The sequence below is a fragment of the Cricetulus griseus genome, chromosome 2 (genome assembly GCF_003668045.3).
Source record: "Cricetulus griseus strain 17A/GY chromosome 2, alternate assembly CriGri-PICRH-1.0, whole genome shotgun sequence".
NCBI classification, from domain to species: Eukaryota; Metazoa; Chordata; class Mammalia; order Rodentia; family Cricetidae; genus Cricetulus; species Cricetulus griseus.
The window spans coordinates 297,039,524-297,054,264 of record NC_048595.1 but is presented as its reverse complement, the minus strand read 5'-3'; the positions used below and the strand labels follow the sequence as shown (position 1 = coordinate 297,054,264).

Sequence of the window (14,741 nt, the reverse complement as noted above, 5' to 3'; positions counted from 1 at the left end):
TAGCTATATGTCACAGTTAAGAGTACTATGTAGCTTTCCATTGGTGCCCCAGGTTCTCTTACCCAGTGCTATGACCAGGATCCCAGACAAAGGACTCAAATTATCCAACCACTGATCTAAAGTCTGTTTCCTGGTGGGCCTGCTCTCCTGACGGTGGTCTGACGGTGGGCTTCGTTGCTGGGACCCTTAGACCTGAGAGGTGGCCAAGGGGTAACTGTTTAAAGGAAGCTGGTGAGGGGATGAGCTGCAGTTTGGGGATCCTCTTGGGTGCACAGATTTCTTTGAGGGGGTGAGAAGTGGGGAGGAAGAGTGGGGGTGAAAAGAGTATATAATCTTGGGGTCTAAGAGTTAGGGGTGACCTATCCCATGCTGCGTGTGTGTCAGAGGGGTTTGGCAATTTTAAGCTAAATCTGGCTGATCATACCTGTGTGAAGATAGATTTCTCAGAGTAGGAATATAGAATGTCTTTTCCTCATAGTTTTCTTTTTTGATTAACATTGGAATATTTTGCTGTGTGGATGACATCCGTTTTTGTGCTTTTACCCCAGGTCTTGTGAGGCACTTCACAGCCCAGCAGCTAGGTTACTGCAAGTTGAGGAGAGTGAGTTTTCATTAGTAAAGGACAATGTATGAAGAGAAACAAGTGCAGCTGCCTCGCTGAAGAGGGCATCTGTGGACAGATGTGGCCATACCTGTTACTGCCTTGAATGTCACAGTATTAGCTACAGCAGTTTCCCACTGAGGAAATTGCTGCAGCCATAGGGTTGCAATATGTTCGTTGCTTGTTTGATTATTCAAAAGATAATTTTTTTCTTAAGTGAGGGTTCAGACAAAACAAATCAATTTCTCCAAATATCTTTATTTTTACCGTTAAAAATTATTTACACATGTTTGCTAGTATTGGCTCTGACATTGAAATCATTTGCAAATGTGGTTTGGAATACAAATGATCATGTCAGAGATAACTGTGTTGGACTTAATTCTGATTTGGTTCATGTTTCAGTTGGAGTATTTTATGATTCAAACCTTAAATCAGAAGACAAGTGAAAAAATGAGGAAAAGGAAAATGACCAACTCCTTCCATGGAATTAGACCGCCTCAACTTGAACAACCAGGTGTGGAGATATTAAGAAGACATTTCTTAGAAATCATTCCTTCTAGACTTTAGAGAAATGACTTTCAATCTGAGCATGCTCAGGGCCCATGTGACAGTCTGACTCATGGAACCTGGGACAAGGGCTGTGACATTAGCTGCCACTAATGTGGTGGTAGTTAAACCACACTTCTGAGAAAATGCCCATGTAAAGTTTGATCCTACAGATTCTTAGCATGTGTAGAGAGGAACTGTTGGGATAAAGACTGTCAGTTAACTATGAAGGGTAGTGTGACAATCTTAATATCTTAATGGGATGCTGCTCAGTAAGACATCTAAACAGCAGTCTTTGGACACTTGGTGGAATTTTAATATGAACCAAAAACCAGATGGGATTGTAGGGTTATTGTTCATTTTCTTACCTATTTTGATTAACAAGTCAGTATTCTCATTTGGGAGAGATAATGTGAAAATATTTCAGAGCCACAGTAGTCTAATGCCCACAGCTAACTTTTAAAGGGTTCAGCACTGTGTGTGTTTGTCTTTGTGTCTCAAGATTAACTGCAGGATGAAGTAAAAGGTGTATCTATACACTATCATTTGTGCAACTGAGTGTAAATATAAAAATAAAATGACACCCTATTAGAACATTTTACATGGTTTTATGATGCAATAGTTGAATAGTTATCTGTTGGATCAGTTTGTCTCTGGTATGATTTCTAAAAATAGTTACTTGATATCATAGAATAGTGACTATAGTTTTCTATCACTTTTTGTTGTGGTGGTGGTTGTTTGAGACAGGATTTACCTGTGTAACAACCTTGGCTGTCCTGGAACTCTCTTTGTAGATCAGGCTGGCCTGGAACTCACTAAGATCCACCTGCCTCTGCCTCCCAAGTGCTGGGATTAAAGGTGTGTGCCGCCATCACCTGGCTGACTATAGTTTATCATGATAATGTTATTATATTTTATGAAGAAATGGAAAAGATGGGTTTTAAAGCCCCAAATACAAAGAAATGATGATGAGATACGTATTGAATCATTAGTGTGTATTCAGTAAATGTGAGGTATTCCTATTTGTCAAAAAAAAAAACCCTTAAAGTAGGTGCTGTAGGACTATTTGTTGAGTGACTATAAATATAAACCAAGGAAATGCAAATTAGAATTGAGGAATCATTTCCAGTTTTTAAAAGTTCAGATAAGTCTGCTCTGTGGTAAATTCTGGGGCCTTAAACACTTTCAGAGTTCGAAAAGAACAAACAATTAGCAGACAGCTAATTGTTCTGACTGATCCAAGGGAAAGAAATTCTCATTCCTTGGAGGAACCAAACATCCAACACTATTTGACACTGGTAGAGACTCCCCAGTGGCTTTTCATTTGGGGAATGGGTAATATAGAATACAGTGTCTATGCAGCAGATACAGCCTGTGTGTCCACAGGGCTGTCATGTATCTTTTATTTGAGAGGACTGTGGGCCAAGCACTACATAAAACCCAGGATCCAGCACAACTGCTCCCAGGTGTCTCTGGGGCTGACTCCTTCTAAGGATCAGTAATGGACTCTGGGAGCACTTGGCTTTCACACTGTTAGCATTTGAGGTCCTGTGAGGGTCCCCTAAGCATAGGAGGGTGGATGGCCTTGGGAGGCAGTGCAGGGAGCCTGACCCTCAAAGATGCTTGTCACAGACACAGCTTCCTATCTTTCTTTAGAACAAAGCATTTCTGTTGCTGAAGGAATTAACTTCACTTGCTTGGATTGCTGTGTGTCATCCTTTGGTATCCTTTCCCTTATGCTCCTCTGCTTAGATTTGCCAGCAAGTGAGAGGCCAGACATCTTACAGTTAGGTTCTGTGGGAGTTCCTAACCTGAGGAATCCTGGGCTGATGAAAAAGAAAGCCCTCTCTTCAATAGATCAAACTAGTCCTGGCAAATCTAAGGGGATGTTTTCTGTAGGGACCTATGGATTACACTCAGCACCCTGGCTGAGGTATGTTGAATGGAAAGAATTATTTGCTGTTTGGTGAAGTAGATTATTTACTTTACTAGAAGGGAAAAAAAGACTAGTAAAAAAAAAAAAGTTGGGCTGGAGAGATGGCTCAGAGGTTAAGAGCACTGACTCCTCTTCCAGAGGTCCTGAGTTCAATTCCCAGCAAGCACATGGTGGCTCACAACCATCTGTTATGAGATCTGGTGCCCTCTTCTGGTGTGCAGATATACATGGAGGTAGAATGTTGTATACATAATAAATAAATAAAATCTTTTTTTAAAAAAAAGTCATTAGGATGATTTGAGACAATAGAGTAGTTAGAGCCATGGCAATGTATGAAGACTTGGAAATCATTGACATTAAGTAGTTGCCCTTGGCCTCCACTGCAGATGTGAGCTTAGTTAAATTTTTTTAAATCAAGTTGACTCCCAACCTCCATACTAAAAGTTCTGTACTTAGGGGATTGTTTTGAGGCACACAAATAATGAGAAATGTTATTTTATTGCTCATATCATTAGGTTTTCACTTTCACTACAAAATATAAATATCGTAGTCATGTGTGTTCTGTAAAATGCGCTTCAGTAATGCCCGATGAGTTGTTGTATATTTTGGGGTAAAGCTGTACAAAATCAGTGATTTGTAGATTTTAAAAAAATGGGCAAGTATTGGTACTTTGTAGGATTCCATCTCATTTTTTAAAAATACTTTTTAGTTATTATGCCTGTACACATAAAAATAGGTTATTACTTTAATTTTCCCTCCCAAACAGAAAAGATGCCTGTCTTGAAAGCTGAAGCATCACACTACCACTCTGACTTGAACAACTTGCTATTCTGCTGCCAGTGTGTGGACGTGGTGTTTTACCACCCAGAAGTGACAGGCATCGTGGAGGCCCATAAAATTGTTCTCTGCGCTGTAAGCCACGTTTTCATGCTGCTTTTCAATGTGAAGAGCGCTACTGACATTCAGGACTCCAGTATCATCCGAACCACCCAGGATCTCTTTGCCGTAAGCAGAGATGCTGTGTTTCCAGGTGCTAGCCAGGGATCTTCCAGCAACCCACCCCTGCGAGTCATCGTGAAGGATGCCCTCTTCTGCTCCTGTTTGTCCTACATTCTGCGCTTCATTTATTCAGGTACCTTGACAGGCACTTCTGGGTCCTTCTACTAAGTTTCCTAGAAGTCTGAGAGAGTCTTGGTTAATTTTACACTTATCTTACCCCCTGCCCTCTGTGGTGATACTTACACAGGACATGTAGCACTTGCTTTATATGTAGAAATTAGTTTAAGTGTTTTGTCTTCCTGAAAAATTTATTTGCCTTAAGGGAAAAAATGTCAAATTCACATAGTATACAGTTTGCTACTTTAGCCATCTTTAAGTGTACAATCCAATGATACTAGATGCATTGACAGAGTACACTTATCATCTCCATTCATCTCTGTAATTCTTTACTTTGAAAGCCAAAAAGGTCTGTCACATTAAATGGTAACTTCTCCAAGCCCCAGGCAGCCGCCCCCTCTCTCCTGCTGTGATTCTGATTACTCTATGTGTCTCAGATGAGTACAGTCAGGATAGCTGAGGTTTGGGGACTGGCTTATTTTATTTAGCATAATGTCTTCGAGGTTCATCCAGGTTGTCACTTACATCATTTTTTAATGCTTTGGAAAGTACAGCAGTTGTTAGAATATTAAAGACAGAATTACCACATCATATAGCAGTTCATTTCTGACTGCATAGCTGAAGTAATTAAAGGCAGGGTATCAAAGAAGAGTTGTACATCCATGCTCATAGGAGCATTATACAACCTGTTTAAAGTTGTGAATGTGATGCAAATGCCATTAATGGATTAATGAACAAATGTGTATTCAGTGGGAAATTACTGGGCCCTAAAAAGCAAGATGTTCTTTTTTTCTTTTTCATTTGAGTTGTGGTTATTTTGCATAGTAAGTTAAAATTTAATTATGTTTTTTTGGGGCTGAAGAGATGGCTCAGCCGTTAAAGGCTAGGCTCAACCAAAATTTTTGATTATGTTTTTTAAAAGAATCTCTGTAGTTGATTTTTGTTGGAAATGTAAGAATAATGTGGTGTTGGTTCAGTGAGTAGTGCTTTGGCAAATTCACGAGTAGAACCCATAGGGCACACTGCCTTCAGCTTGCAAGGGTTCCCGTATATTTTAGTGTCCTTGTAGATGGAGCTCAAGTAGCCAAAGTCATCAAATAACATCAAGTTAATGACTTCTTTTAGTTCTACAAATTTAAATGTTTAAACCTAGGATCTCACAGCTCAGAATTTAATACTACTAATTCTAAAAAACTGAATGTTTGCATGTTAAGAAAAAGAGTTAAGGAACTATGTCTAAGGAACAATGAGGAGGTGTTTGACTTTCCAATGAGTTTACTGTTAAAATTTTATGAGTTATTCAGCAGCCTTCCCATAATATTCATTTAATCCTGGTAGGCACATGAGCCCCCTAAGCCATTTATACTTTCTTTACTAGGGTAGCTGCAAAGCAGATCCAGTCTCCAGAGACTGAACCTGCCTGCCATTCTCCTGGGAAAGGATGTTCTTTACACTGTAAAGTCAACTCAGTAGAGATGGGAAGAAATGCAGGCCAATTACCTGTGACAGCATTCTGAATTCTATCAGATACTATTAGAAAGTGGTTTTGTTCACCTGTACAGATACTCTGGTAAACATGTTATCCTCATATGCTGTTTTCTGGGAACCATAGGTACTATTCTATGACTTGGAGCACTGAGGAGGAGATGAGGCCAGCAGGGCCTGTGGGAACCAACTCTGCCGTTCCTAGAAGCTGTGATCAGGCTGGGCTTTTGTGGTGGACATGGGGGCATGGGGGTCTTGAAGTAGAGAGGGCAATACAAGAATTTGGTAAGGAAGCTCCACGCATCTGGCAAGCATCATCAGGAGGCTGGTGTCGTGACCTTTCATCATCTAGATGATGAGTCAAAGGTCACCTGGGGAACCCATTAGTGTGCAGATCCTTATGGTGTGACTGGCATGGGGGTGCAATGTGAGCTGTATTTGCACCAGACTCCCAATGATGGCTGATACTCCTGAGACAACTGGGTTTGGGCCACAGCCAGTGAAATAGGGCTTGAACTTCAGTTGAGAGACTAGGCTGGGAAGTCCATTGTCACCTTAGGGTACAAAGTAAAACTGGGGTAAACTGCAAGCTCTCTTATTCAGAGCTATTGGAGCTCGGTTCTTGGTGTCCTGTCATCGATCTGCCCAAAGAGGAGAGTGGATCTTAGCGGATGAGCGGAAGTTTAGGGACAAGGCAGTGGGATGCACAGCAGAGGCTATAGAGTGTGTGTGCGGAAAGTTAGGTCCTAGGCCAGCTCAGAGCTCCTATAGTCCTGTACATCTACACTTCTGCACCTGTGCACCTCTACTGCATGTCTGCACCTCTGCCCTGCACTTCTGCCCTTGTGCTCTGCACTTCTGCACTTCAGCTCTGCTCTCCTATGTCTCAATCACACAGGAGATGGGGTGGGGTTTGGCCTTGGTCTGGAGTAGGAGGAGCCTGATGCAGGTTGCCAAGGAAGAATGACTAGCTCTTCAGGTTCTTATTAATCATTCTTTAATTACATACAAATGATAAATCTGAATTGAGCAGAAGAAAGCCTAAGTTCTGTTTTAAAAGGTACTAAAGCCATCATTGCATAGTTTTTTTAAAAAATACATTTGGTTCAAAAAAAAAAAAAAAAAAACAACCCACAGATCCCATTGTCCAAACAAAAATTTTTAGCAAATGAAATAAAAAAATCTTACGTCTACATTTTCATAGAGTCTTCAGTGAGGAGTTAAAATGTCTCCTTGTAACAATTTAAGATTTCTGCATAGAACATGGGTTTCCAGGCCCATTATGCAGTGGTTTTTCCACAGTCCACAGGTCACAGAATTTATCAGGGAACCATGGAGAACAGCAGCCATGGCTTGTCTATGCCCATGGCACTGCTCAGGCAAAATAACTCCATGACACAGCATCCTCAGGAAAATTTCCCTGAGCAAACCGGCTAGAAAGCTACAATAAATCTATCTTCTGCCCTTGAAAACAGTTGGTCAGACCACGAAAGGCAGTTTTAAAATAATACCAGGCTTGTCTTTTGCCTCTGGGAAATGGATTATGTTTTGGCTTGGTGTTTAGAAGGCACCTATTTCATCGTCTGTTTAGCATTTTGTACTCATATATCAGTCTTTTGTTTCTTTTCCTCTTAAGAAGTTTTGAATAACTAGGTACAGTCCAGGTGTATGCTAACTTCCCATTGCATGAGAGGAACACCATATGATGTGTTAATGTTTAATAAGTAGTGCCTGAGGACAAGGGCTAACAGCAGAGTGAGATCTGCAGTTTCTTGCTCAGGAAGTTATCATGAAACAGCATACACTTGTAACATTCTTACAATACTTGGTAGTTTATGGCTTATAAATTGCTGAGTCACATGATCTCCGATGGTTAGAAATTTAAATATTTATGAGAGACTCAAGAATGTAGCTTTGAGTTGGACCTGTCATGACCCAGAATTCCACATGACTTCCTGAAATGCAGAGTAGATGAGCTTGTGGACAACCCTTCAGGTTCAGGCTGCATGGTATTCTCTCCAGTCCTTGGCATTGTTCCTCAACATGCTCTTTTCTGGACAACAGAAAACAGCATCAAATACCTGAATGCTCCATAAATTACTGAGGGGCTTGAGAAGTTATCCTTAGGAAACCCCAGTGAACGGTGCAAGATGAGAGCTGCTAAGTCCCTGCCACGTGACACTGTGATTGTTGTTGACAATGCTGTATACAGAAACATTGTTCAGGGATGGATCTCATGCTACATATTTTCACCACAGAAAAGAAGGTCGAGCCTGAGGATCATTGTTTTCTTAGCAGCTAGGGTGTCAAAGATAATGTGATTAGTATTTCTAGTTATGGAACCCACCTGTTTGTTAGTGTACTGTTGGGAATTTGCTCTACTTTCATTCTTGGCTGTCAGCTCTTGGTGATTGTTTTCAAACAGCTAACTGGACCCTCAGGTTGGCCCATTTATTTAGGTTATTTGATGGTTGCTTGCTTTCAGATAGCCCTATGAATGAAGGTATTATGTGGATGTTCCTTGGTTAATATGACTTGTATTAACTGAATGCAAGTTTTATTTAGTAATGTTAAAAGTTAACACTGAGATTGCATCTGTGTTTGCCTTCAGTTTAGATGACTGTAGTCAGATAAAGACATTCCTGCCCTAGGCTAACTGGGTTGCTAATGGCTGGGATTTTTAAGGTGTAAGCATGGTCAACAGCAGCACTCAAGAGTATTTAGGGGCCCTGGGAGGTTTTAAAACATGCTAGTGTCTGGAACCCCAGCTGATCTTTCTTCAGGTCAATATAATGCACAGCTAGGATGGAGAATCAATCTGGGTTCCTTTGGTTTCTAAGGCATTTGATACACTGGGCATTTTTTGTTTTTTATGTACAAGATTTATTGTATAGGGTTTAGGGAGGTGTCAGAAAAGTTAGCTACAAATTCAATGGGAAACCTCTTGTCACTGTAGTCATTCCAGGCCATTAGCAGATGGACATGGGGCTAGCATATAGCCCCATGGTGTTGATGTCAAGACTTGATAAGCTAGAGTCACCCTTGCATTAGACAGTTACTAAGCAGAGTAAAAAGCTGTCCCATGATGCTCTGAGTAGGCATCAAACAGGCTTTGCTTTGTGTGATGTCTTGCTGCCCAGTCTCTGTCCCTCTGGTGTCCACAAACACCTCTAAGAGCCCCAGAGAACTCTGCTCAGCACTGGGCAGAGGACACTCAGGGAGTCTGGTGTCAGCAGCCAGGAGGCTAAGAGGCTATGAGAAGGAAGGTGTATGTGTTCACCCGGATTTAGCAAGGACAGGAAGGAACGGACCATCCAAACACAGGGAGAGGCATGTAGCATCCTCTCCCTATAGTATCAATGGCCATGGCATAGGCATCACAAATCACTTTTTAATACAGGGGTCCTGACATTTTTATACAAACTTTTTGTTTATGAGAGCATGGGAAGTTTTCTGGAAAGATAATCCAAAGAATTTGTCAGATTATGTGTGTCGAGTTAAAAATCACTGACATTAAAAGAGAGAGAATGGAGACAATTCTTAGACACTCATTCTTTTGCTGTATAAAGAAGAAAGTGACCCAGCAGGAAAGTCAGAGTAGAAGAGCTGTCACAGTTAGGAGGAGGCAGTGGTCAGCTGGAGTCAGAGCAGCGCCTGTGTGAGCAAGGCTACTGTGTTTAAAGTGCCCATTTCCAAGGTCTGTGATACCACCCTGTTAGCTCGGATTTGGCTATGCTGTGAATGTTAATATGATGGAAATGGCATGTGTTGCTGAAGCTGGAGTGAGAAGGTGAGAAGCAGAAGTGAGAACACACAAGAATGCTGAGTGCTGTAGCAAAAATAAGTGATAGAGTGATGGCTGAGCAGTTAAGAGCACTGGCAGAGGACCCAGGTTCCATTCCCAGGACTCATGTGGTGACTAACAACTGACTACCACAGTTCCAAGGGATCTAATATCTGCTTTTGGTCTCTTTAAGCACAGCACAAATGTGGCACACTCACATACCTGCAGTCAAACATTCATACACATAGAAATGAACCAATCTTTAAAAAAATTAAAAAGAAATTGCCAAGAGCACCAAGCTTCTGGGTTCCAGAACCTTTGGGTCAGGCTTTGGTTCCTGTTGGTAGAAGCTGACTGCAGTGACCTGCTCAATGACCTACATTGCTCAGTCCTCAGTATCAATTGTAAGGGCATCTGCAGAATGATGGATAGATACAGGTGTGCACAAGGACCAGGAGATTAGAAGCAGATAGCAGAGAGGTGGAATGACTTCCTTGGAGTCACACAAGTAGTTAATGGAAGAGAAGGAACAGAAATGTGGGCCTCCTTACTTGCCTGTCAATGGCATATTGTTTTAATTGTATTTTTAGGAATTTGACCTCCTGTAAGTCAGGAAGATGAAGGTAATCCCTTGTGTGATGGTATGAATTAGAATGACCCCCATAGCTTAATATATTTGAATGCTTCGTCACCCGGGAATGGAATTGTTTGAAAGGATTACAAGGATGTAATCCTTGTTGGAGGAAGAATGTCACTGGAGATGGAATTTGAGGCTTCAAAAGCCCACACCGGATCCAGGCTCTCTCTGTTTGCCTGCCTGACTGCTGGTCAGGGTCAGGATGTAGCTCTCAGCTACTTCTCCAGCACAGTGTATAATGATAATGAACTAACCTTCTAAAACGATTAAGCAAAAACTCCAGTTAAATGCTTTCTTTTGTAAGTGTTGCCTTGTTCTTTACAACAATAGAAAAGTAACTAAGACTCCTTGGAGCATCATGAGCAGAAATCATACTTTTGACATTTACCTTGAATAATAGGATGGATCCCAAGGATAAACAGTCATCAGGGATCAGGTAGGTGGTAGGAGAGTGCTTAGGCCCTATGAGAGGAGCATTTTAGGTAAAGGTCATCTTTTGCTCGGCATCAAATAGGAGAAAAGAAAAGTGGTAGGCAATAGTGAAGGAGCCCAGGAAGTGTAGCTTTGAAGTCGGTCAGGATGGAGACAAAGTTTGGGGAAGACCTGCTGTTGCTGCAGTGGCTGGCCAGATGCTTAGTGTTTCAGAAAACCATCTCTCTGCCTTTCTCACTTGTAAAGAAATATGTTTGCTCCAGAAAAATTAAAATACTAACAAAGGACACAGTCATAATCTAAAGGAGACTCGGCCGTCCACACCTCTTACTCACAAAGAAATTCTGATATGTAATTCCTTACAGGTGCTTTTCAGTGGGAGGAACTAGAAGAAGACATCAGGAGGAAGCTGAAAGATTCAGGGGACGTCTCCAATGTCATCGAAAAAGTTAAATGCATTTTAAAAACACCAGGAAAGGTAAATACTTTGACTGTGAATTATAACTAGTATACTTTGATAGCCATAACATTGAGTCATCAGCAAAGTTAAATAATTCATAAATGTAAATGTTTCCCCTGTCTGTATGTTTAAATATGTTAAAATATTTGAACAGAAACGTATACATATTTTAAACAGAAACATGTATTTCTTACTAAGATTTTATGTAAGGATACGTATGTGTGACTTGTGTCTTTGGAATGTTCATTTATGAATTCTGCTTTGGGAACAGCTCACTGGAGCCTTGGGAACACACACCCCATATTGGGAATGAAAGGCTGCCTGGCTCCTGCTTTGGGGAGTAGGGCAGTTCCTGCATGGACTTTTAAAGATTCAGCAATATAGCTGAATGGACAGTTGAGGAATCCTTGAGTACATTGAGTATATATTCAAAGTTACAAACTGGGTTCTGGGTTATAAAAGTCTTGATGTTGTATGACCATAAAACTCCAGTGATTTAAATTATACAGTCTGTAAAGGTTTTAAAAGTAGATTTGTAAACTTTTAAGACAACTGTATTATACAATTTAGCCAGTTTATTCTTATTTTAGATTCTGTGATAAGCAAATTGGCTGCAATAGATAAAAAGGTAAGCTGAGTGCAATGCAAAGTTTTCTTTAAATAGAAGACAAATATCCCTTTAGTTTTTTGTAACAGATGACTTAATGCTGCAGCCCACATTGATAACATTTTTAAGTTGATAGTTGAAAGATGTAAACTATATTAGTGTTTCATTTCTTCTCATTTTTCAGAGTTGTTCTTTCTTTCATTTAGTGTGTGTATACACATGTGCACAGTTGAGTGTGCCAAAGAGCATACGTGGAGTTGAGAGGACATCTTATAAGAGTGGATTCTTCCTTCCACTGTGTGGGTTCGGGATTAAACTCAGACAACAAGTATCTTTACTCACTGAGCCATTTCTCTGCCCCTTCCCCTTTCCAGTTTTTTTTTTTTTTTTTTTGAGGAAATAACTCATTCTATAGTCCAGATTGACTACTGACTCTCCATGTAGCCCCAGCTAGTTTCTAGTGGTGGCTTTCTACCTTACCTTTCCTGGTGCTAGGATTGCATATGTACAACCACACCTGGCTTGTACTAGCTTTTCATGGAAAGTATTAATTTTCTTTAGTTGAGAAAAAAATTCATGGTTCTGAAATGATGAGACAAAAGTGTAGTTCATGAGCCAGGTAGTATATTATTTCAAACAGCAGTGTTATTGATTCTTTTAACTTTATAATGGCATTTATCTTTTCCTTTCTCTTAAAGGGCTTTTTGAGAACTATATAAATATGATAGAGAGTAAACAACCTGTTGATTATTTTGGTGATGTATGTTCTTACTTGTCATGTTTGAAATTTCATTTTCTGGACAAACAAAACAGCCGACAGTCTTTCCCTCCTGAAAGGATTTTCTGAGGCCTGGACTGCAAGGCCTACTGCATATCGAGGGTGGAGTCTATGGAAAATAAGATAGATTTTAGAAATAAAGAGTTTAACATATGAAAATAAAATCCAACAGAGAACACAGGATTAAGGGTGAGATATTCTGTTTCAGTAACTCCATGTGGCAGGCATCCCCAGGCTGGCCAGCCTTACAGGATTCTTTCAGCCTAACTCAGCTAAGTAATCCTTTAAAGACTGACACAGAAATGACTGTGCTCTGTTTATTAGACAGTCTGATGAGTTCATTTATGAACCAGGGGAAAATCTCTCTCTTACCATCTCTCTCTCACACACATGCTTCATACCTGGTGTGTATCTCTAAGATTCACCATGTGCAGGTTCATAACCTTTATCTACATGGGATAGGCAGAGTCTTGTTGGTGTTCTGAACCTGTCTTTTCGGTGGGTCTGATTTGGCGCTTGTTCCTTTGTGGTACTTCGAGTGCCATCACCTCGGACCAATGATGGGAAGACTGGACTGTGTGATTCTGTCTAATTCCCCCTGCACAGGTGGGAGGACTCCCCCACTGCTACATATTTTCTGTTTCTCAAGTGTGTCATAGAAACTAACTCTGTGTGAGCACTTGGGAAGGTGGGTTTCAGTTCTGAGTCTGCCATGAATTATTGCTACAACGATGGTCAATTCAGGCTTTTCTATTAAGCTGGGGATAAAACAAGATACTTGAAGCCCCTGCTAGCTCTAATTCTGGGGTGGGTTTTGGCTGTCACTCTCTAGACATGTCAGCCACTTGCATCCAAATGCCAGTTCCTCCAGTGGGTGTTGTGGCAGGTGTTGAGATCTGCATATGGGGACAAGGACTATTGCTACTTCTTGCCCTGTTGTTGTGCTTCTGGATTTCATGCTGCAGTGGGCTTTCTTTTTCCTTGTCAAGAGGATTATATCATTTTCCTCTGTCACAAAAGATTGCAAACTTCCCTCCAAAGTAGATTAGCATAGGTACACAGTTAGATACCACTTATTCTTATTGCCAGAGTTAGATGTGTAAATGATTTCCCTAGCTGGCCAAGCGTGGGAGTTCTAATGAGGATGAGATTTGGAAATAACGTCAGGGAACTGATGGAATCATCAAAAATGACTAAACATCAAGCATGCCTTTAATACCAGCATCCTGGGAGGCAGAAACTGGTAGATCTCTGTGAGTTCAAGTCCAGCCTGTTCTGCAGAGTGAGCTTCAGGACAACCAAGGCTACACAGAGAAACCCTGTTTTAAGAAGAGAAAAAGGATGAATAAAAATAATTTCAATAAGAACCATAACTACAACATTCCAAATTAGGAATTGTGGTTATACAATTTAAGAAGGCAGCCTAATTTGGGCACCTCTACTTGAAAATGCTGTTAAGAGTTGTTTTATTTCACTGTAAAAAAAAATTACAAAAGAAAAGGATGGAGGCAAGGAAAGGAAGCTGGCCTTGGGCTTCTAGAATAGGGACCAAGGGATGTCTGGATAGACCCAGCAAATGACAATGTGCCAAAGCTGAGGTGGACAAAGGTGCTATGAGAAAAGGCTGGCAACTGAGCTAGGCAGGAGTGCTGTGACAGGTCTTGTTGATATGGGCAGAGTGTCTGGAGCTGTAGACCCAGGACCCCAGGGGCTTTCTGTCAGTTCCTGTAGTCCCTGATATTTAATAAATAATTTAAAATTATGCAATAAGCATTAGAAAGGTGTATTCAAATACAAATTCACCACTCTGGGATTTTTTTAAATGTTTGTTCTTTAGGAGAAAACGGTGACCTGATGGCTGTAAAAGGACCTTGTGTGATAAGGAAACAAAGGTTTCCTTCCTGTTGCATCAGTGGCTCTCAGGAATTCAGGGTCCCGAGGCTCGCTGGCTACCCTAAGCCATTTCCTGTAATGTGTGCTCAGTGGCCTGGTGCTTCTCACTGGCAGCCAGCAGATGTAGTGCTTGAGGGAAGTTTCCCCTCAGAGAGGTTCTTAGAGGCGCCATCACAAGGCTGAGGCCTTGATTTCTTGTCTGCAGTTTTCCATGTGTGCTATCAAAGCAGACTGAACAGCTTCCCCCTGTGCTTGTGTTTTCTCCTCATAGATCAATTGTCTGAGGAATTGCAAGACCTACCAAGCCAGAAAGCCTCTGTGGTTCTATAATACGTCGCTCAAGTTTTTCCTTAATAAACCGATGCTTGCTGATGTTGTCTTCGAAATACAAGGTATGGCTCGTACTGAGTTCATTTCACATTTCATTTCTACTTGCTCCCATCACACCTAGTTCAGTTTTAAATAC

The 14,741-nt window shown here is 41.0% G+C and overlaps 1 protein-coding gene across 1 annotated transcript in view; it reads left to right on the top strand.

Annotated features, from left to right (window-relative positions):
* Rhobtb3 (Rho related BTB domain containing 3) overlaps window positions 1–14,741 on the top strand; it is a 58,030-nt gene that overhangs the window by 19,491 nt on the left and 23,798 nt on the right. Inside the window, exons 5-8 of the mRNA XM_027401848.2 lie at window positions 1,004–1,115; window positions 3,850–4,215; window positions 10,903–11,015; window positions 14,547–14,667. Of these exons, the coding sequence (XP_027257649.1) occupies window positions 1,004–1,115; window positions 3,850–4,215; window positions 10,903–11,015; window positions 14,547–14,667 (712 nt within the window). The remainder of the gene's footprint in view (window positions 1–1,003; window positions 1,116–3,849; window positions 4,216–10,902; window positions 11,016–14,546; window positions 14,668–14,741) is intronic.